General features: G+C 52.0%; 7 protein-coding genes across 7 annotated transcripts; 4 read left to right on the forward strand and 3 right to left on the reverse strand.

Moving 5' to 3' along the window:
• Nucleotides 1–232: 232 nt before the first annotated feature.
• Nucleotides 233–4,356, reverse strand: VTN31DRAFT_4330 (uncharacterized protein; the record flags this gene model as incomplete). Its single annotated transcript, XM_069404707.1, has 3 exons — nucleotides 233–649; nucleotides 705–4,071; nucleotides 4,130–4,356. 3 exons carry the CDS (start codon nucleotides 4,354–4,356, stop codon nucleotides 233–235), a joined length of 4,011 nt encoding a protein of 1,336 aa, XP_069261653.1.
• A 790-nt stretch (nucleotides 4,357–5,146) lies between these two features.
• VTN31DRAFT_4331 (uncharacterized protein) lies at nucleotides 5,147–5,878 on the forward strand (the record flags this gene model as incomplete). The annotated part of the gene is made up of 3 exons (XM_069404708.1): nucleotides 5,147–5,307; nucleotides 5,367–5,613; nucleotides 5,687–5,878. The coding sequence occupies 3 exons, from the start codon at nucleotides 5,147–5,149 to the stop codon at nucleotides 5,876–5,878; spliced, it is 600 nt and encodes a 199-aa protein (XP_069261654.1).
• Nucleotides 5,879–6,224: 346 nt separating this feature from the next.
• On the reverse strand, nucleotides 6,225–8,131 carry VTN31DRAFT_4332 (uncharacterized protein; the record flags this gene model as incomplete). The annotated part of the gene is made up of 2 exons (XM_069404709.1): nucleotides 6,225–7,844; nucleotides 7,895–8,131. 2 exons carry the CDS (start codon nucleotides 8,129–8,131, stop codon nucleotides 6,225–6,227), a joined length of 1,857 nt encoding a protein of 618 aa, XP_069261655.1.
• Nucleotides 8,132–8,413: 282 nt separating this feature from the next.
• VTN31DRAFT_4333 (uncharacterized protein) lies at nucleotides 8,414–9,138 on the forward strand (the record flags this gene model as incomplete). Its single annotated transcript, XM_069404710.1, has 2 exons — nucleotides 8,414–8,462; nucleotides 8,510–9,138. The coding sequence occupies 2 exons, from the start codon at nucleotides 8,414–8,416 to the stop codon at nucleotides 9,136–9,138; spliced, it is 678 nt and encodes a 225-aa protein (XP_069261656.1).
• A 155-nt stretch (nucleotides 9,139–9,293) lies between these two features.
• VTN31DRAFT_4334 (uncharacterized protein) lies at nucleotides 9,294–9,950 on the forward strand (the record flags this gene model as incomplete). Its single annotated transcript, XM_069404711.1, has 1 exon — nucleotides 9,294–9,950. One exon carries the CDS (start codon nucleotides 9,294–9,296, stop codon nucleotides 9,948–9,950), a length of 657 nt encoding a protein of 218 aa, XP_069261657.1.
• Nucleotides 9,951–10,656: 706 nt separating this feature from the next.
• On the reverse strand, nucleotides 10,657–13,257 carry VTN31DRAFT_4335 (uncharacterized protein; the record flags this gene model as incomplete). Its single annotated transcript, XM_069404712.1, has 1 exon — nucleotides 10,657–13,257. The coding sequence occupies one exon, from the start codon at nucleotides 13,255–13,257 to the stop codon at nucleotides 10,657–10,659; it is 2,601 nt and encodes an 866-aa protein (XP_069261658.1).
• A 613-nt stretch (nucleotides 13,258–13,870) lies between these two features.
• Nucleotides 13,871–14,396, forward strand: VTN31DRAFT_4336 (uncharacterized protein; the record flags this gene model as incomplete). The annotated part of the gene is made up of 2 exons (XM_069404713.1): nucleotides 13,871–13,958; nucleotides 14,017–14,396. The coding sequence occupies 2 exons, from the start codon at nucleotides 13,871–13,873 to the stop codon at nucleotides 14,394–14,396; spliced, it is 468 nt and encodes a 155-aa protein (XP_069261659.1).
• Nucleotides 14,397–19,363: the final 4,967 nt, after the last annotated feature.

Genomic DNA, 19,363 nt, shown 5'->3' on the forward strand with positions numbered 1-19,363 from the left:
TGGTCACAAAGACAACGTCATGAAGCCATTGATGCTGATGGAGTACTTCCGTTACAATCCTTCATTCCCGCTGTTTCTGATAACCTCGTATAACTAACTAACCTACGAAGTCGACAGCTGTGAAGCCTGGATGATAACGAAAACAACAGATTTTTTCCTGATTAGGGAAAGATAACTACGTAGATTCACGTGATAGGTCACGTGGCATACATAACCCTATTTGTCCGAGGCGTCATGCTTCTGCTTCCAAACTGCGCAGTTGTGGCCCAAAGTTTTGCCGAATCCATTCAACATACGACTTCCACCGCAAATGGTCGCCGCTTGCTTCGGCGTTCGGGAACGCCTTGGCCAGCTCCCGGCTAATCTTAAGAACGCCAAGCGAAGCCTCCTGGGCCTTTTCGAGCTCTTGCTTGACCGCGCTCTCCTTCGGCTTAAAGGATAGGACCGCGCGGTAGCGATCAGAGAGGTTATCAAGCTGACGCGCGGTCTCTTCCGGAGCAAGAGAGATGAGTTTCGCCGTCATCAGGTTGCAGAGGGTCCGGATATCCTGCTCGTCCTCAATGCCGGCTAGGATCCGATCGTAGAACTCGCCCACATTGATTCGGGAGAAAGCAGAGTCGAGACAAGCGTACAGTGTTTCGTAGGCACTCTGTAACGAGAATCAGCACATGCAATTAACAGGTGAGAGGAGATAAGGAACCAACCTTGCGAAGCTCCAGGCCATCGTCGACCTTGTGCTTGAACGGACCCATCTGCACCTCTCGAATAAGCTCCGGCTTGACATGGGTATCACCAATCACAGCCGGGAGCAGCTCATGGAGGTATGGCTGAATCACATCCATCTTATTATGGATTGCCGAGTTCAACGTCGTCAGCGCTAATCGATGGTTGCCCAAATCGCGGTCGCTGAGCATGGTCACCAGCATTGGGACGATGAGCGGCCGCAGGACATTGTTATAAGAGCTGCTCGAATCGGACAACGTGTAGCGGAACGCTGATATCACAGTCCCGCGGATTGTCGTGTCGTTACTAGACAAGTACTCCTGCAGACGCGGCACGTATGTCGCCGGGTCAATCAGAGCCAGTCGACCGATACATTCCGCCCCAACCACACGATTGTCCTCGTCCTCCGAAGCACTCAAGAGAATCTGCCAGAGACTGGTCGCAAACGGCTCAATGTCTTTGCGCACGAGGTCCGCATGTTGTAGGAGTTCTTTGATTGAGTGCAAGAGAAGATAGTTGGAAGACGTAGACTTGCCCAATCCTTCGAGAATTACTGGCATGTAGACATTGAGATTGCTCGCGGCCGCATTACCAAGCGCCGTGGCAGCCGCTAGGCGGACCCGATCTGATTTGGAATCAAAGTTCGAGATGAACAAATCCGGTTTTAGCGGGCTGTCGGCACCCATCCGCAGACAAACCTCGCCCAGAATCGCCAGCGCCAGACACTTGCGTTGGCTGTCCTGGGCGGTTCGCAGCTCAGTGAGGAAGTCATCCATCTTAACCTCGAGGTTTGGCCCACCGTGAACCAGCAACGTTCCGATCGCTCGACCTACGACGGACGGTTCCCCATTGATGCCGACATCCCGCAAAAAACGGGCCATCAGATCGGCCCCGGCGCCTTGCTCTCCGATAACTTTGACGAGAAGAAGGAGCGCCTTCAGTGCCGTACCCACTAACGGAGCAGCGACGACGTTACAGAGGGCAACGTTCAGTTTTTCGTTCACAAGCTCCGACGCATTACCTGGTATGATCTTGGCCAATATGATCAGCGCTGGGCCGAGCAGAGTGAGGTCTTCAGGGGCAATGAGCGGCAGAAGGAAGTTCTCCAAGTTCACCAACGCCTTGCTGTCGTAGTGTGCTCGCGTGATGGGGTTCATGGCCAAACTTCGAAGAGTTTCTAAGCAGGCTCCGCGCAACGTGCGATCGGATTTGCGAAGTTGAGCACCGAGTTCGGCAGTCACGTCACTAATCCAGGCAGACGTAATGTCATCTTCACTCGCAGCAAGCACGGCAACGTCGTCGACAGCACGTGCAGCGGCCAGCCTAGTAGTTTCATTGCGGAGGCGATCCACAAGAAGGGACAGGCCCTGGGTCCGTTGGTCTGCGGACAGAAATTTACGGCCTCCCTCCCCAGAAGTGCGCGCCAGCAAGACCCCAAAGACATGAAGACCTCTTTGACGGACCTCAAGGTCGGTACTCGTGTCGCGCACGCGAGAGACGATCACACTGTACAGCTTCTCCAGCTGATGATCCAAGTTATCCGATTCGTTTGCCGGCACTCGAGGTGGTGTCAGAGCTTTGACGATACGCTCGACCGCACCCAGAGCTTCACTGGCCACCTTGTAGTTTCGATCCTCGACCAAGGACGCCACGCCGGGGATCAAGGCAATGAGGAACGGCAGCAGCGTATTAGAGACGTGAGTTTCAGCAATCGCGCTGATGAGGCTTAGTGCTTCGATCTGTAGCGTGCCCGAGCTGACGGCCGCGCCGGCAGTGACGGTGGCACCGGATCCCGAAGCCTTTAGAGCATCCACAATGGGATCCTCAATCTGTTGGAGGAAGTCTGTCAATCCTCCATAACGTGACAATGCAAGGGTCTTGAGCAGGGTAACCGCGGCTTGTTTCAGAGGGATGGCAGCTCGTTTCCACATCCTGACCACACTCTGCACAATCGCAGGGATTAGGCGCGTTAGATCCGCCTGGACACCGGACTCTGGAGTAGAGGGTGGGATGATGGGAGAACTGATGGCAGAAGTGGTGCCCATGCTCGGCTCGAAGTCGAGAGTCCCAGCAAAACTATCTTGGCGTCGCCTCTTCCGAGAGTTCTTCGAGCCTCCCACGGGCTCATGGTATCCGTTGAGAGCGACAACGGTTGAGCCTTCACTTGTCTTTTGAATCAGGGCCGTAAGGGCGACCACGACTTCAAGCTTTACGCTCTCCTCCCGTTCTTTGTTTATTCGAGATATCAATGCCGGCGCCACAACCTGGTATAATGTTCCATCTTCCAGCAGTCGTCCACTGCCGGAGGTCAGGACCACCGTGTGCAGCAACTTGGCTGCGCATCGTCGGACCTTCCAGCTCATGTCATCAACATCGCTGTAGCCTCCTTCTTCTTCAAAATCCTCAAAATCTTCGTCTCCATCTTCGGGCTCCTCGGTCGCGCCATCGTCGCTTCCTTCATCTTGCGTGCCTCCCATTTCCTCATCCTCCTCGACGGCGACATTCGGGTCATATTTGAGACACCGGAGAGCGGCCTGAATTGAATCCATTAGGAATGGCTGCATCTGCTGGCTGCATGTGGACAGCAGCGTTTCGAGCGTCACCAAAGCCGTTTCACGGAGCTCGTCCGCCTGCGGGTCGTGTTCACCGCTCTCAGACTCGTCATCGCGAAGCTCATCCATCTCCTGCTCACTCAGGGCGGAGAGCACAAACGGCGCCAATGTCTTCAGATAGGGCCCGAACTTCGCAGGAGTCGCCCTTCCGAGGCTTCCGACCGCCGCGATGAGGTGACGGCGTTTGTTCACTGTCAGATGTGAGGAGCGGAAACTTTCAATGAGGTTGGAGACGAATGCACTAAGTTGGGCATCTTTAAAATGTACGACTAGCGCAGACAGAGCTAGGAGCGCTCGTTTTGTAACGACCGTGCCCGCTGTGTCATTCTCAATGATTGTCATGACCGACTGCTGCAAGGCCGACACTTCGGACTCTTTCAAGAGAGGCCCAAAGCAGTTCACAAGCTCAATAAGAACGTCAATTGCGTCCGCACTAAAGCCCTTCACCAGATCCTTTTCCAGCATGCCCTTGGTGGCAGAACCTGGTCGACCACCCCGCGACGGCGTTTGTCCAGTGAGACGAGGGATGAGGACATTGGAGATGGCGCCTACAGCTGCAGACGTTTCTTGGGACGACGCAACTCCAGTTTGCGGCGACGGTAATGATTTTACAATCATCCGGAGGGCCGTGTTAGGCACGGAGGTATCAATCGACGTCGAGGACGTCAAATCGGCCAGGCGCTCGAGGAGGGGCGACAGGCCGCTGATTGGCAGCCGTAATGCAAAAGGACCTATACTGAAATCTTGTCAGATGAGTTTTCTTTCCATTGGGGATCGAGCCTGTGAGCCGGTACCATTTCAGCGCCTGATTCTGCACCTCTCCATTCTGGTCGTCCAGCGCCGACAGCAGGGTGTCCGCCAACTTTGTGGCGGTTGTGGAATCATGGGTGAGGAAGGCCGAGCCCGGACTGGTCAGGATGCCGAACAGATCATTCAGCGACATGTACCGGATATCTGGATCCGGGTCGCTGACTTTGACCAGCAGCGAGTTGACAGTGTGATATGAGGGCTGGCCGGCCATGGTTGAAGTAGGCACCGCAGCCCTGCCGCGTGCACTCGTTCAAATGGGCGAAAGGGATCACAATGGAGTGGCAGTGACGTCTCTCTCGAGAAGTTTCTGGCCAGAGAGAAGAAAGCTGAGGTCGATGAGACAAGCTGGCGGCCACCAGCGATGATGAGGACGAGGATGGACGTGGGGTTCCGAATACCGTAAATATGCTTCCATATTTGGAATAGCAAATCTTTGCTAAGCTGCGCTGACTAAGGACTTAAGTTTGAGCCATGTGAAAAGGACCAACTGTCATAACAGTCAAGCTCGATTCTATTCAAGGCTCAGGCTCGAAGCATTCAGAGAGTGAAAGATGGCTTTCTTGGATGGATCAAACAGTCTGTAGTTCATTGATGTGTGATGTTGCTGTTCCCGGAGTCTGTCTAAGATTGCCTGGGCAGCTCCTCTCACCGGAAATGCGATGACATCATGCCTCATTGAGAGGTCAAGTAGCTGGAAAACGTCATCAGCGCAGCAGATCGTCGACAGTGATTGATCACGGCGCAATTTGGATTTGTCTTCATAAGCCTAAGCCCTGAAATTGCACTCGTAGTGCTTTGAATGTCCTCTATGAAATACATGTACCAGTTGGCGGTGATTACGTGATCAAGCCATCATCTGATGAGGAGCTAAGCTGATCGTCATCGGCGAATTGCAAGCTCGCCGGATCATTTACAACGATTTAAACAATTGACCCAAATCATTGAAGCGATTCTTCCCGTTGTTGACATTCTCGCTCCATAGTCCTCTCCTCTTCATCGCCATGTCTCTTCTACGATTCCGTTCTCCCTCGGTTATCTGTTCGCTCACAACCGCAACTCTACGGGCGGGAGCTCTCAACACAGGAGCAGTGGCTCGTGTCGTCACTCACCGTACGTACGCCACGGCTGCTCCTGGGCCCAAGAGCGGCAGTGACCTTCCATGGTATGCTCCCCATTCTCTTCACTTGATGGTAAGAGATGGAAATTGAGACAACATTGTAGGCTTCTCGCTTCCGCAACGGTTACAATCCCCGCTCTTTACTACCTGTACAACTCAGGTCCGCCGGAGACCAAGCATGGCGGAGGCCCGCATCGTCCAGTGGTCGGCGATCATGGAGCAGCGCCGTCGGATGAGAATGGCGAGGACCTAGCTGAGAAGGCGCAGAAAGAAGCCGCTCCTGCGGAACAGGCTGCAGGGCAACAGGCCGACACGGCGGCCGAGGGGGAGAAGCCCTCAGACTTTGACCCGGTAAGAATGAACACTGTTTCCTACGAATATACGCAAAGAAACAATGCGTGGAACTAACGTGGCTTGCCAACAGGGCAAAGCACAACGTGCTCCCAGGGGTCCCGGAGAGTACTCCGGCGCGACGTCTGCAAAGCAGCAGGGACTCAGCAACACCGAGACGAAGCATCCAGAACTTGACGTTCCCGGAAAGTCTGTGAAAGGAGAAGGTGAGACAGAGTCGTCAAAGCTCAAGGGAACCGTGTCTACGGAGCGGCCTCAATCTTGACAATCAGAAGCGCCGTGTATCAATATCCATGATGTACATGATGTCAATGCGGTCACTTTTTGATAGTCTGTCACGCGTTACTAGATTCCGTGCCGTCAATTCGTCTTCTACATTCAGCTTGAACATGATGAATCTATCCATCAAGATCTTGAACTCATAAAACCGTGACTGATAGTGAAACGGTCCTCGTGTGATGGCCAATGCAGGTGATTCAGCACCTTGCTCGAGGTTAATGCCCAGGGCTGCAAAGGAAGAGTGACAATGCGCGGCTTGTCAGTTTCCTGACCAGGGTGATTGCTGTAGTTATTCTGACGCGAGCGGCCCGACCTTCCTAGTGTAGACACCCTCATCGTGTCTTACGTCCCAATGGCGACACGTCTCCCGCGAGGTCTAGCTCGCTCGCCCCATCGTCGTAATCGTCCTCACTCCCAACCTGCTCCAAGCCTACATGAACCGCCGGGGAGAACAAGGGACTGGTGGCAATCCGCGGCCTGCTTTTGAAGACACTAGCGTAATCTGCGTCATCGGAGAAAAGCTTGTCGCGAGGTGTTGACGCACCAGAACGTGATGGCCGATTTTCTGTTTGTTTCGAAGGGGTTTCGAATTGGTTGACGGGGTATGATTGTCGTGCTTCCGATGACTTACGCGATGAAGACGGCTTGCGGGCCTGGGGCTTCGATTGTGGTTGGAGCAGGGACATCGATTGCCTGGTTCGTTCGACAAGTGTGGCCGGACGAATTTGAGTGGAAGCTTGCGGCAGAGGTGGACCATCTGGCTCCGGAGATGTCCGATCAGATTGATCAGCGCTAGCTGCAGCAGCGCCGGGCTCTGAATTAGGTTGATGATCGGAGAATGTTTGCTCAGCGTCAAACTCCGAAGATTGAGAGTCGTGATCTGCACTGGTAACTGTGATTCCTGGTGAGGGGGAGAGCATACGCCGCTCCTCATCCATGATGGGACCAAGAGTAGATGTTGTTCTGGGGCGTTCCTCGCGAGGAGAGTCGCCAATGCGCCGATGAGGAAACCGGGGTGGCATGCTGGCAGTCAAGCGTCTGCCCCTTACTCCGGCCAGGGCATCTTCCAAGGGCGTAAGAATTGCTTGATGCTCGCGTTCTAGCTCCTGTGACTCCGTCCCATGGCGTGCTGTCTTGGATATGCTGGCCACAGTCATGGACTGATGGTCTCTGAACGTGAGGACGTTTGTGTTTGCAGGGCTGTGTGGGCCTTTACTACGCCCATTGGTATCCTTTTCTCTGTCCATCGAGGCTTTAAGCTCCTTCAATCTTCTCACTCGGGCTTGGTAGCACGTAACCCGGTGTTCGAGGTCTAGAAGCAAATCTGTATTCGTCGCTTTTGTGAGGTCATCGATGTTGCCCTGTCTTGCACATTTCCAGGCATGTTCAAAGGGCATTTCGAGAAAATAATCTGCAGCACTGGGCGATCCACCACCTAGTAGGGTGTCGGCCCAGGTCGGGCTCCCAAGCCAATTCGTTTTGACTTCTTGAACTAACTTCTCTGGATGCGGAATGTCATCGGGCGGCTCCTTGCGATTTTTTGCACGCGCCGACAACGCATGCGCTTTGGCGCTGAGGAGATCCGAGAAACGAGAGTATCCTTCTCGCATCTGTGCTCCTCTCCGCGTCCGACTGCTCAATGTAGACATGTGTGCCAACGTCAAGGGTCCGAGCATGGTCACCTCATTCGGCGTCAATTCCGTTGCTAACGCGAGCTTCATCTCCGGCATTTGCCGCCTCTGTGATAGAACCTTGCGCAGGACAATTGTCGAGAAGATGGCCAGCACTTCCTCGAATTTGTCTCCCTTGCAATCATCCAGCATTGTCTTGCGGAGAATCGCCTCGCGTCCCAAATCTCCATTTTTCTTCAGTTCCGAGAGCGCTCGGAAGAGAGCCGCACGAAGATTGACCGACTGCAAAGGCTCCAATGGAGGGAAGAACGGGCGCAATTTCTGAGCGAGTCAGCGACACCAGGCCGATAGGAACGCATGTTGGAGTATACATTCTTGGTGCCCTCTGGATCCCAGAGCGAGAAGAGATGGTACAATGCCCATTCCACGCCTTTGACCCGTTGTCGCTGAGCTTGTTGACCGCCGGAAAACAGCTGGCTGGAGAGCCCAGGCCAATCAGGGTGCTGATCGAGTTTCAGAAGGCGCAGGTTGCGCAAAAAGACCGTGACAGGAGAAGAAATGGGCCATTGTGATGAGGGGTACGGACGCGACGTCTGCATTGAGCTCATATGTGTTTGAAGAACCAGTTCCAATTGCCGATTTGCCGTTCACAAAGCCATGCACATGGTGGATGCAGATGCAGATAGCCATTAGTTATCAATGGACACTGTTTGCATTGTTTGCACTCTTCCCCTTATCAAACCCCGTCATCAATCCAAATCTGTTCTCAGCCAAATATCCGGTCCTTTAGTCAACATAAATCCCACGCATCGACAGTGTCTGTCACTGTCGCGTGGGCTACCTCTCTTTGACGTTCTCTGCTGTCTGGTGTACAGCGCTCCGACGTCATAATGGGCTCCAATGGCACCCTCCCCCAGTCCTCTTGGACTCCCCAAACCGGTATGAAATCACTACCGCCACTTGGAAAAGACGTCTGACCTCGACAGTCCTCTCGACATTACCATCCCCAATTGAGGAATCGTCGTCTTCACCAATTCCTTTCTTTCATCTCCTAGAGCGACTCAAGACGACCAAGCGCGAGGGATGGCGGCGTTTCGGTCTGTATTCCGCCGAGTCGATTGCTGATCACATGTACCGCATGGCCATAATCACGATGCTCGCGCCCCCGTCTCTCGCTTCCCGATTAAACATTCCACATTGCACCAAGATGGCTCTCATTCACGACATGGCGGAGTCTCTGGTGGGAGACATCACCCCAGTCGATACACTGGTGCCAAAGGCGGAGAAGGCGCGGCGCGAGGCCGCCACTATGGACTACATCGAGCAGTCGCTACTGAAGCATGTCCCAGGTGGAGCGTTGTCGGGCAGTGAGATTCGGCGTGTGTTCCAAGAATACGAGGACAACGAGACCCTGGAGGCCAAATTCGTGCACGATGTGGACAAGTTCGAGCTCCTGCTGCAAATGGTCGAGTACGAGCGCGCCCATGGCAAGGATCTGTCTGAGTTTTCGCATGTTGCATCGCGCATCCAGCTGCCCGAGGTGAAGGAATGGGCGGCAGCAGTGCTCAAGGAACGGGAGGAGTTTTGGAAGTCCAAAACAAATTCATCCTCATAGACTTGGACACAGTTACGCGCAGGACAAACTGGGCAAGGCGTTTGGCGTGCTTTCCTTCCCATGTTCATTTACTTTGCCGATAGATGGCGGTGCCATTGTTCTTATGACATATCCATTTGACTTGATACCAAGCTGAACGTTGACAACTGTACGAAATGCATCCATGGCTATGCGAGCTTCGAAACTGCCGTGATCCCCTAATCATCACTCTCCTTCGCCATCTCCCTCGCCAACATCCTCGCCTCCTCTTCCATCTCTTCCAAACTTCTCGGCTTCCTACTCTCATTATCAACCGCCGGGAATTCCGCCCTTCGTCGTCCGGTGCCAGCACTTGTACTACCATTACTACTATCCGCCTTCAACAACTCGCGCTGAATGCGGCCGATATCCCCTTCCTCCCCTTCAAGCATCGCATAAACGGCATCCGTACCCCCGTATCGATCCAGGTCCGCCTTCCGGCGCGGAATCACATGCGTATGGACATGCGGCACGCTCTGGCCCGCATCGACGCCGTCCTGAATGGCGATGTTGAGGCTCGTCGCACCGTACACCCGCTCGATCATCCGCGACACTTTACGCACCGTCAGAAACAAGTCCGTGGTTTCGGCTGGCGTAAGGTCCGCAACGCGCGGGACGACGCGGTTCGGGCATACGAGGACATGGCCCGGGAGGATTGGTTTGAGGTTCACGAGAGCAAAGGAGAGAGAGGTTTGGTAAAAGACCTGTTAAGTTTATTTCCGGAGTGGCGCCAGCGTTTCAGTACGTTAGTCGCAGGGTTCTGGGGCTGCCTTGGCGAGTGCGAGTTCAAATGAAAGAGAGAGTAGGAACTGACTAGGTGAGGGCGCTGGAGAGAGGAATTACTTGCGAGGTCACGACAAATGGCCCGAAATAGACGGGCGCTTTTGTTAATGTCGCCATGGGTTCGTATTCTTGTGGAGCTGACTCCGGCTGGTGCAATATATGTGTACGAAATCCACAACAACAAGGTACAGAAGACGGTAACGACGTGTAATCTTCTCGACAAACACGAATGGTATCTGATTGCAGGTAGTTTGCAGGGTGTATGTGTCATTGACCTCTATAACGAAAAAAAACTAACACAGGAAGATTTTGTGTGTCCTTTTAAGCGAATATCACATGACCGGTGCCATGTATCCAACCCGTAATGCTCGTAAAACACCGTCTGTAACACCCGTAAATTCCAACAATATGAGTGTTCGGAGCGAGCAGTGAACAAGGTGGTTTTTAAGTCGATGAACATCAGTGGTTGGTTGTCCTGGTGATGGAACGCCTTTGATGATCATGCTGTTGGCGTACCAGTACGGAGTACGAGGATGGTTTTGGTTCCTGGTCAATTACTGTAATAGATCTGTAATACAGAGTATGATACCCGTACGAGTACCGCAGGTTGAACCCTACCTTACCCTAGACGCTTTTTCGTTAACACCACGGAGAGAACAATTACCCTTCTCGAGGGCCTTGCTCTATTCTATATTCATTTGCCTGTAGTTACCCAATCTATTGCCCCCGTCGTCGTCGACGCGAAGATTGTCGTGTCGTTTCGTCACCGTCCGGCAGGACCTCTGCCTGGCTGGCAGGCGCTTCAGGATGATCTCCCTTGGACGACGTTGTGTTACGCTGGGTCACATCATGACGCTCAACGATCAGGTCTCGACCGTCATCGTCATCCTCCCCCGGCAACAGAAACCCACCGCCCTGGTCGACTTCATACTGATCATGGTCGGATTCTTCGTCATGCTCTTGAGGACGGCGCTGTGCCGCTCGACTTGGCTGCGCTGGTCTTGCAAACGGGTTGTGTGTCTCGGCGTCACCATCCATCCCATACTCAGCCTGCACCCGTTGCATGATCCGGAGGCCCATGATAAATTTCCGCCACGTTTGCAGGATTTGCTTCTCCTTTTGGAGTCTTTCCTTCTCCCGTTTGGCACGTTGTTCTGCGCGCCAAGCGTCCAACACCAACCCACCGTTCTCCTCCGCAACCACAACTCCCTGGATCACCGGAACTGCCATCTTGCTGCCAAATTCAAACCCGACTACGGCTTCCGCATAGTCAATGCCTAATTTCTTGCATATCCGTGCCGTACCACTGTAAGGGATATGTACTGCGCCTTTGGGGACCATGCTGGGGACAAAGCAATCGATGTTTCCATACTCGTTTTTCGGTATCACCCCGTTGACAATCGGCGGGGGGATGATCCACTCTGTCTGATATCGAGCATAAAGCCCCTGCAGTGGTCTCTCACCCGTCTCCCGCTCAACCTCGTCCACTTCGCGTTGACGCATCAAAGTCACGGCGCGTATGGGAACGCGTTTCAGTGGTTGCTCGCCCGGCTTCGGTCGACGCCCTTCCTTGTGCCAGCTTTCTGCCGACATGCATTTGACAACGTCAGAGCGTCGATAGACGTTCTCTTCCTTGGCGTTCGCACCTCTGCCGGAGACAAAGGTTCGCACGGGTTTTGCCCCAGGCAGCAGAGCTTCATCTCGTCGCAGAAACCGTTCCAAAACAAACTCGGTGGATGCTCGGAGACTTTGAAGTGTATCGCCTTCTTTCTTTGCGACTTTTCGTTCCGGTTGATTGGGGACGAGATCTTTCGCATCTTCAACATCGTCCACTGCGGTTCGCTTGTCATCTGGACGCATATACCCGCGCATTGTCATACGAAACCAATCGTATTCAAAGGTCGAAGTTCGGTTGCCAGCGGATGTCCTTGTAACCCGCTCAACGGGTAATCGGAATCCTTTTGTTTTGCCAGGCCATGTTCTCCGCCTCAAATATCGTGTAGTTACATCCTTTGCTGTTCCGTCTGCGGAGTGCGCAACAACGTAGGCGATGATCTGCTTCGCCTTCTCCGCTCGGGCACCCCTTGGTTCGAATGCTGCAACATGTTCCGGCGTGGTCGCTACCGAATTCGACAGAACAAGTGGGTCAACAGGGATGACTTCATGCGTGATGGGAGACACGGCTTCGGTCCAATAGATGGGGAAAGGAAGGTCCCAGTCATACTTCGCGCGCTTGGACTGTTTCACGGATGAGCCACCATCATCATCATCTTCACTGCTGAGTGAAGTGTTGTCTGACTTCTGCGACTGTTTCTTATCTGATGTGTCGACCTCAGCCTTGGTCCACCCGAACCCCAGCGGTTGAAGATTGCTCACGAGACGAGCTTCGATCCCCAAAGCACGCAACAGCGCTGTAAACAACTGCGCGCCGAGGTCGCGTGACCCTTGACGTTTTTCGGCTAGAGATCGTAGCTCCTCTCGATTTTGGATCCTTTCTCCATGCAGTTCGGGGTTATGTTCACCATTCTTGAAAGACGAAACTAGTTCATCAACGACGTGAAGGGGACGATAGCCATGCTTGCGTAGCCCGGGAGCCGTGATCTTAAAATTGTTCTTCCAGTATGCCGCCAGGATCCTCAGCAGAGACAGGATCGGATCGCCTCTGCTCATATCCGGCTGCCCAGGTTCAGCGTGGGTCGCGCCGTCTCCCCAATCACGGCGCTCCTTGCGCTTCTTTTTCTTCGACTTCTTGTCCAAAACTTCTTCCGGCGGCGGAGGCTCGAGAGCTGATGCAACACGCCACCTCTTGACTTCCTTCTTGATTCCCTCAGGTAATTGACTAAGAAGTATCTCGTGCAGCTTCTTATCATTCATCCAAGCATTGCGCAGTGCATTGTGGAAGAGCAAGCACTGAACATGAACACGATGTGTGTTGATACGAATTTCACGTTCAATCTTTGAAGGGCCCTTCTTGCTATCCAGGAGACTCATGGTTGGGACACCTGATGTAGGGTCGAGAGTCAATTCCAGGTCCTGGACGGGTGTGGCGCCGGAGGAGACTCCCTTCGAAGGTGAGGTCTCCATCGCATCTTCCCAATCAATGTCATCCTCATCTTCATCATTCTCACTGTTCTCATTTTCCCGAGATTTGACAGCCGTTTGTTCGTGGCTCTCATCGGAGCTGCTCCAAGCGTCGCTGGAGTCGTCACTGGACTCACTCGCTTCTTCGACTTCCGGCTGAGTTGCCAGACGTTTTGGCAACCGCTCTTGCCGAGCCTGAGGAGAGAGTGATCGTTTTCGGGGAATGTACGGGGGCATTGCATTCGTCTGGCTCTTTCAGTTCCAAGGGTGATGTCTAAGGCAGTTCATTAATGGCCAGTTGGCCACGGAATCAGGCCGATAAGATAAAAGGCTCAAATCGACACGTGACTTGTCACATGCTATGTAGTCTAACGTTACAGCAGTTTACGGAGCACTCCGTATTGTTTACAGGTGGGTTATTTGTTAGGTACAGTACAGTACAGTACAGTACAGAGCACCGTACTCCGTACAGTACTCCACGGTAATCCCATCGGATTTCAACACTCACCTCAGAGTCGACGCCGCAATACATCATCAGTTCGCGTTTGCGTTGAGAAATCGATCAATGGGATATTAACTTCTTACCGTCCTTATCTTCATGGGGATCACAAATGACACATGCTCTGCGGAGGTTGACTCCCATAACCTACTAGGATGGAAATTCCATGCAATTTAGGAGCAAACCCTTATCGACCGATTGATAAGGTGATAACTTAGCCTATCGATAACTTAAGTTGAGAAGCACGTCATAGCGGGGTCAATGTTTGCCAAACCTCAATGGGATTACTATTAAACATTAAACATCGGATCTTTTGACTTCCTGCACCTCGCGACCCGAGAATCTACGACAATGACGGAAGCAGTCAAGCGTTTTTTTTCTTCCCCTCGTTTTGCGGTGGCTGGGGCCAGCAATGACACTCGCAAGTTTGGCTACAAGAGTGAGTTGCAACCATCATAAACATAGTACGAAGTACAGGGGTTCTAATGGAATTTCAGTTCTGGCCTGGTATCACCAACACTCGCTGCCGGTGACCCCCATTAATCCACGGGCAGACAAGATCAGTTTACCTTCGACAGAATACCAGGCCGTCGCATCCCCCTCGTTGCTTCCGGAACCGGAGAACACGTCCCTGTCTCTTGTGACGCCACCGGCTGTCTCGCTGGAGATTCTGAAGGAGGCACACGCTGCTGGGATCAAAGCAGTATGGCTGCAGCCTGGCACTTACGATGACGCAGTGCTAGACTATGCGCGGACGAACTTCGAGGCTGCCATTGGCGGCCAAGGCGGGGGTGGCAGTGAAGGCTGGTGCGTGCTGGTCGATGGCGAGAGAGGCCTGGAGTCGGCTGGACGTGCATGGACTGCACAAAAGTTGTAAAGTGACGAAGTCCGCTTTAAAGAACAAGTGCACAACGACGTTGTGCACTGGTGGAAATATCGGCAAAGATCTGAATGAACTCCACGATGCCGTTCTATGGCGCTATGACTTCACGAAGGCATATGATGAATCTTCTTTCGAGTCTTTTCGACGTGCAGTCTGTTTCTGTAACTTATCCTAACGTTGTGCTTTCCTTGTTTTCGAGCCATTAAGCGACGATGTGCACTTGATTTGCTTTTTCTGAACGAGAGCCGCACTTGAATTGCCGAAGTCAATAACAATACACACAGGAACGGCATCAAATAAGTTATACATCTGTCCATGAGAAACATGCTACTTATCTCACCCCAAGCAGCAGACATGATGTTAGGGTCGAGATACACGCAACGAACGTGATCCTAGATCCTTTGCAATATCACTCAGAGATTTATCAGTAACAGTCACACCATCGGTCAAAGGCACAAGGGCGATTTTGGGATTCTTGGCAAGTGCCATGACCGCCCCAATGCCATTCGGTGCCGCAATGGGAGGAAGCGCACGCTTTTCGGTCGCAGGCTCCTCTGACCGACGAGACAGATTCCGAACATTGTCGCCCGAGACACTGAGAGCCTGCCTGCCTATATCACTAGCAGCGTTGCCGGCGGTGTTGGTAAGGCTGGTTGCTAATCCGCTGACGACATCAAGCTGACGAGCATCGAGCTCCGCATCGCGTGGTTTGGCGAGAACACCGGTCAGTTCTGCGACGGCTGTCGGTAACTCTTTGGCGCCGCTCACAAATCCAAGTTGGCGTTTTGCAATATTAGCTAGCTTGCTTAGCACGTCGCTCAAATCACGGGTGTCGATGTTGCTTTTGTTCAGTTCGGCTTGGTCTTCGGCATCAATGGCCCGCTTCACGACGAGACCAATGATATCCTCTAGTCCGTCCAGTTGACGTTTTTCGTTGTCATCACGCTTGGCCAAAATTTTTTTCAGTCCGTCGAAATTTCCTCCAAGTAAGTTCTTGAATTCGCGCTTTCCGGCGTTCGCCTGTTTCGAGGAACTTCCAAGGTTCTTGACTTGCCGCAAAGCCTCGAGAAGCGACTGGAATACATCATTGTCTCCATCCTCTTCTTTCTTCGTGCTGCGTTTCTCGCCATTCTGATGGTTCGTTAGTCGGTTTTTTTTTTTTTTTTTTTTTTTTTTTTTTTTTTTTTGGTTTCGATCAAGTTGACGGTATTGCAATTGCACGGTCAAAGTACCTCGACTAAGTTGGCAGAGCTCCTCTCGTTGTTATGAAATTGATTAGACCCTGGTAGAGCGGCAGCGACAGCGGACGGTGCCATGGCCTCGGAATGGGACTTTGAAGTATCGGGTAAGAACGGGGCCTTGACATCTCGCAACGGTTGGCCATGGTGTTTGCTCCGTGCAACATCGTTAGGCTGTTGCTCGTTAGCACGGTTCGCGTACGGTATTGAGAAAAGGACGGATAACACTTACTACTCTGTCGCCGGTACTCTTAGGATGGATAGGCGCTGCTATTGTGCCTGACAGCAACAATGCAGAGATCCATCCGAGAATCTTGGTGACTGGTGCCATTGCAACACAGTGAGAAGTAACTACAATGATTGTACTATGGCATCCGGTGTTGGAATATAATTGTCAATGAGTGTCGAACTGAGACGCGCAGTGGGAAGAGGATTAGAGGTCGATCGGCACGGTTTTATTCTTGAGAACCTGATTCCAGCCAGCGCATCAACTGCATGTCCCTATTCTTGTTCACATATATGTACTACTAGTACGGCATGTATCTTCTCGCACGCAAATGACCAATCTACTCGGATTCTGCAGGGGGCGCATCTGATTTCCATGTGTGGAGAGCTGAGGAATGGAATGCATAACACTCAAGTATCCCTGGATTGGATTGACGGTGTAAACCGTTGATCCAGGCTTCAGCTCGAATCTAGACACGCCTACGTTAGATCTGTAAGGGACAGTTCATCCGAAGTCTTTTGACGAGCAGAGGCTGCAGAGGAATGTCTGATACGACGATACTCCGTAGTACTACTAGTATCCAGTACTACTCTCATGTTGGTAGCCTATCAGTCCACGAATTGTCTCTCCCAGAGTCCCAAGGACCAAGGGAGGACGGGAGGTACTCACGCAAGGTACCCTACTCGTAAGTTACCTAGTAGGCTAAGTACCTAGCAAGCGCATACAACAATTACTATTTACATTGATATTGGTATTGAAATGATCCACAGAGCTCGTAGAATCACAATCACGTCAAATCTTCCTTCCTGAATCTCTCCGGAAAGCGAATTTCCCGTCCCCGTCCAGTAGTGCGGCGGGGTACTTCCTCCACAAAATCGCTGGATATTCGCATCTTTTTCTTGTTTCTGGATTTCTTCTGAAGCAGACTGTTCCACTGGAGCTTGCTCGACTTGCCTGAGTTCATTGTCGAGCTGTAAGCTTGGCAGCTCCCCCAGGTCGGTGTCTGCCTTTCTGGTTCCTTTCCATGCCTTGCCCTCGGCCTCCGTTCTTTCCAATTCGCGTTGTTGTTTCCTTCTCTTGAGCCGATCGACCTTCGGCTCTTGTGACGTGCTACCTAGAAGCCCTGGTCACGGGACTAAATCCATGTGACCTTCATTTAGTTAAATCACGTGATCCACAATCGCCTACTTTCACACGACTCGTCACCCCCATCAGTTCCTCTTCTTCCTTCACCATACCTACTCCGTACAGTTAGTTCCTCTCATGTGCACTAGGTCACCTCCGGGCTTAGCCTACGTAGACTCTGACAGTCCTCTTTTGTTCCTGCTGCCTCTTCTTTTCCTCCTGCTCCCTCTCCTTCTCTTTACCTCTAGCTATTGCTTGCCCAAGCTTAGTCGGACTTCTAAATTGAGCAAGACCTGCATCTCCGCGTCTTCTTCTCCGAAGTCTAGGCTTGCCTCGTTGCTTTTGCCACTTCTGCCGCTGCAGGCTCTTTCTTAGGCCCCAGTTTTCCGATCTAAGCGTCGAAACCTCCACCGACAAATTGTGGATTTCGCGAACAAGCTTCCTGACTCTGCTATCTCTCGTATCGTGTACAAGAGCTCTCTCATTTCCGTTCAATCCTCGGGATCGAAGTCAGACGAATCACTAGAGGAGGTTGGTGACTCGCTCCGGGCTCGAAATCGCTCAAGAACGCGGTCAGGATTGAAGGGGTTGAGACCGCACGCTTCAAACCCTGAGAGGATATTTTCAGCCGTAATGGCTTTTTTCCAGGCCGTGTAGGAGAGATTCAGGAAGTCTCCTTTCTTGATCGCGGTCAACCCTTGTGACTTCTTCAAAAATTCCGTCAGTGCGTCGTTGTACGCAGCCGCTAGTGGGCGGAAGACGGAAACATCTAGCGGCTATAAGGTATGCGTTGAATGAGTTGGTAAAATCGCCACTAGAATCTTGTTCTCGAGGCAGAAATCCATGAATTGCATCGTAAGATGCGACCCGTGGCCGTCGAGAATCAAGAGTCTATACGACGATCGCGCCTGCTTCTTTGTTTGCCGATCGAAGACCTCCACCAGCCACCTGTAGCCGATTTCATCATTGGTCCAGCCTGTAGGCGACGCAGTGAGGAAGATCTTATGGACTTTAGGGTCAAAATCCTCAACCCATGTGTCCATGATCTTTCCACTGGCCGACTGGTGAATGAATAAGTCCTGGATCCAAGGGAGTTCCGTCGGCTCAAACGCACGCTACCACCGTCAACCATTCGCGGTTTCCGTCCTGAATGACGTGCCTCAACTCCCCTTTCTCGTAGAGGCGTTTTGAAAAGATTCGCTTCATTTTTGAGAGCACACCGATCATCAAGCCTTTCTCGTCGACATTATACATCAGCCACGGTTTGATGTCGTATTGCTCCATCTTCCGCGCCATGAGGTCGAAATAGTGCTCGTACTTCGCGACGGAATCAGCTTTGTGTCTCGCCTGATCCATGGCTGCCGTCCATCGAGAAACGAGTTCGAGTTTCGTTCGATGAAACGATCGGTCCAGTTTTTCCCGATATTTTTTTTTTCTTTTTTTTTTTTTTTTTTTTTTTTTTTTTTTTTTTTTTTTTTTGGCGATATCGGCGGCGAAATTGCGAATCATGTCCTTTGTCGGTGGGAGACCTTCCTTACAAAGCTTTTCGACGTATTCGACCAGGTATTGCTCCTGGTCAGGGTCCAGATTCTGCAGTTTGGCATACTGCTCTTCCTTGGAGCCCTGAACGCCGCGGTGACGTCTTGAGAGGGTTGACCGGTCGCAGTCAAATTCTCTCGCAATTTCGGAGTAACTGATTGAATTTTTCACTGGAATCCAGGGATTCCAAATATGCCAGCGCGTCCTCAATTGGTGTCACGTTGGAATCCAGTTGTGTGGTGTTAGCAAATTTCCTACATTTCATTTTGGCTACTTGTGCGTCACGTGATTTCGGGCGTCAGGCCGTGAAACACCGTACCTAGCGTCCTTCGAATAATAGGTCCCTATCACACCAAAGTTTCCAGATAATACTACGGAGTACTCCGTAGTTACTTCGATTTCCTCGCGTCTTCTCACCAACAGAACGAACAATTGCTCAATTTCTGTCTCTCTATCTCAATGCAGGGACAATCGGAGATAGACAGAAATTGAGCAATTGTTCGTTCTGTTAGTGAGGACACGCGAGAAAATCGAAGTAGGTATTGAAGTGCGCAAAATTCTTCATGCGCCTCAAACATGACTCCACGCGAGAGTCAATGGTTGAGTAAGCACGGAAGTGTGTCGCGGGTGATGCGTGTCGATTACTCGAGCTGCTCTAGCATGTAGTGCCGGCCCTGCTGGGATTTCCGCAGTTTGGAATCATTTGATAGGTAGTACTATGCAATGAAACAAGGACAGCTTACGTTGCATTCATAATGAGATGGTAGAAACAAGTATGGACGGCAATACGATTCCATGCTCATAATCACAACCTCAGTTGTACTACAGTACCC

This window comes from Thermomyces dupontii, assembly GCF_041956625.1.
Source record: "Thermomyces dupontii strain NRRL 2155 unplaced genomic scaffold VTN31scaffold_3, whole genome shotgun sequence".
Taxonomy (NCBI): domain Eukaryota; kingdom Fungi; phylum Ascomycota; class Eurotiomycetes; order Eurotiales; family Trichocomaceae; genus Thermomyces; species Thermomyces dupontii.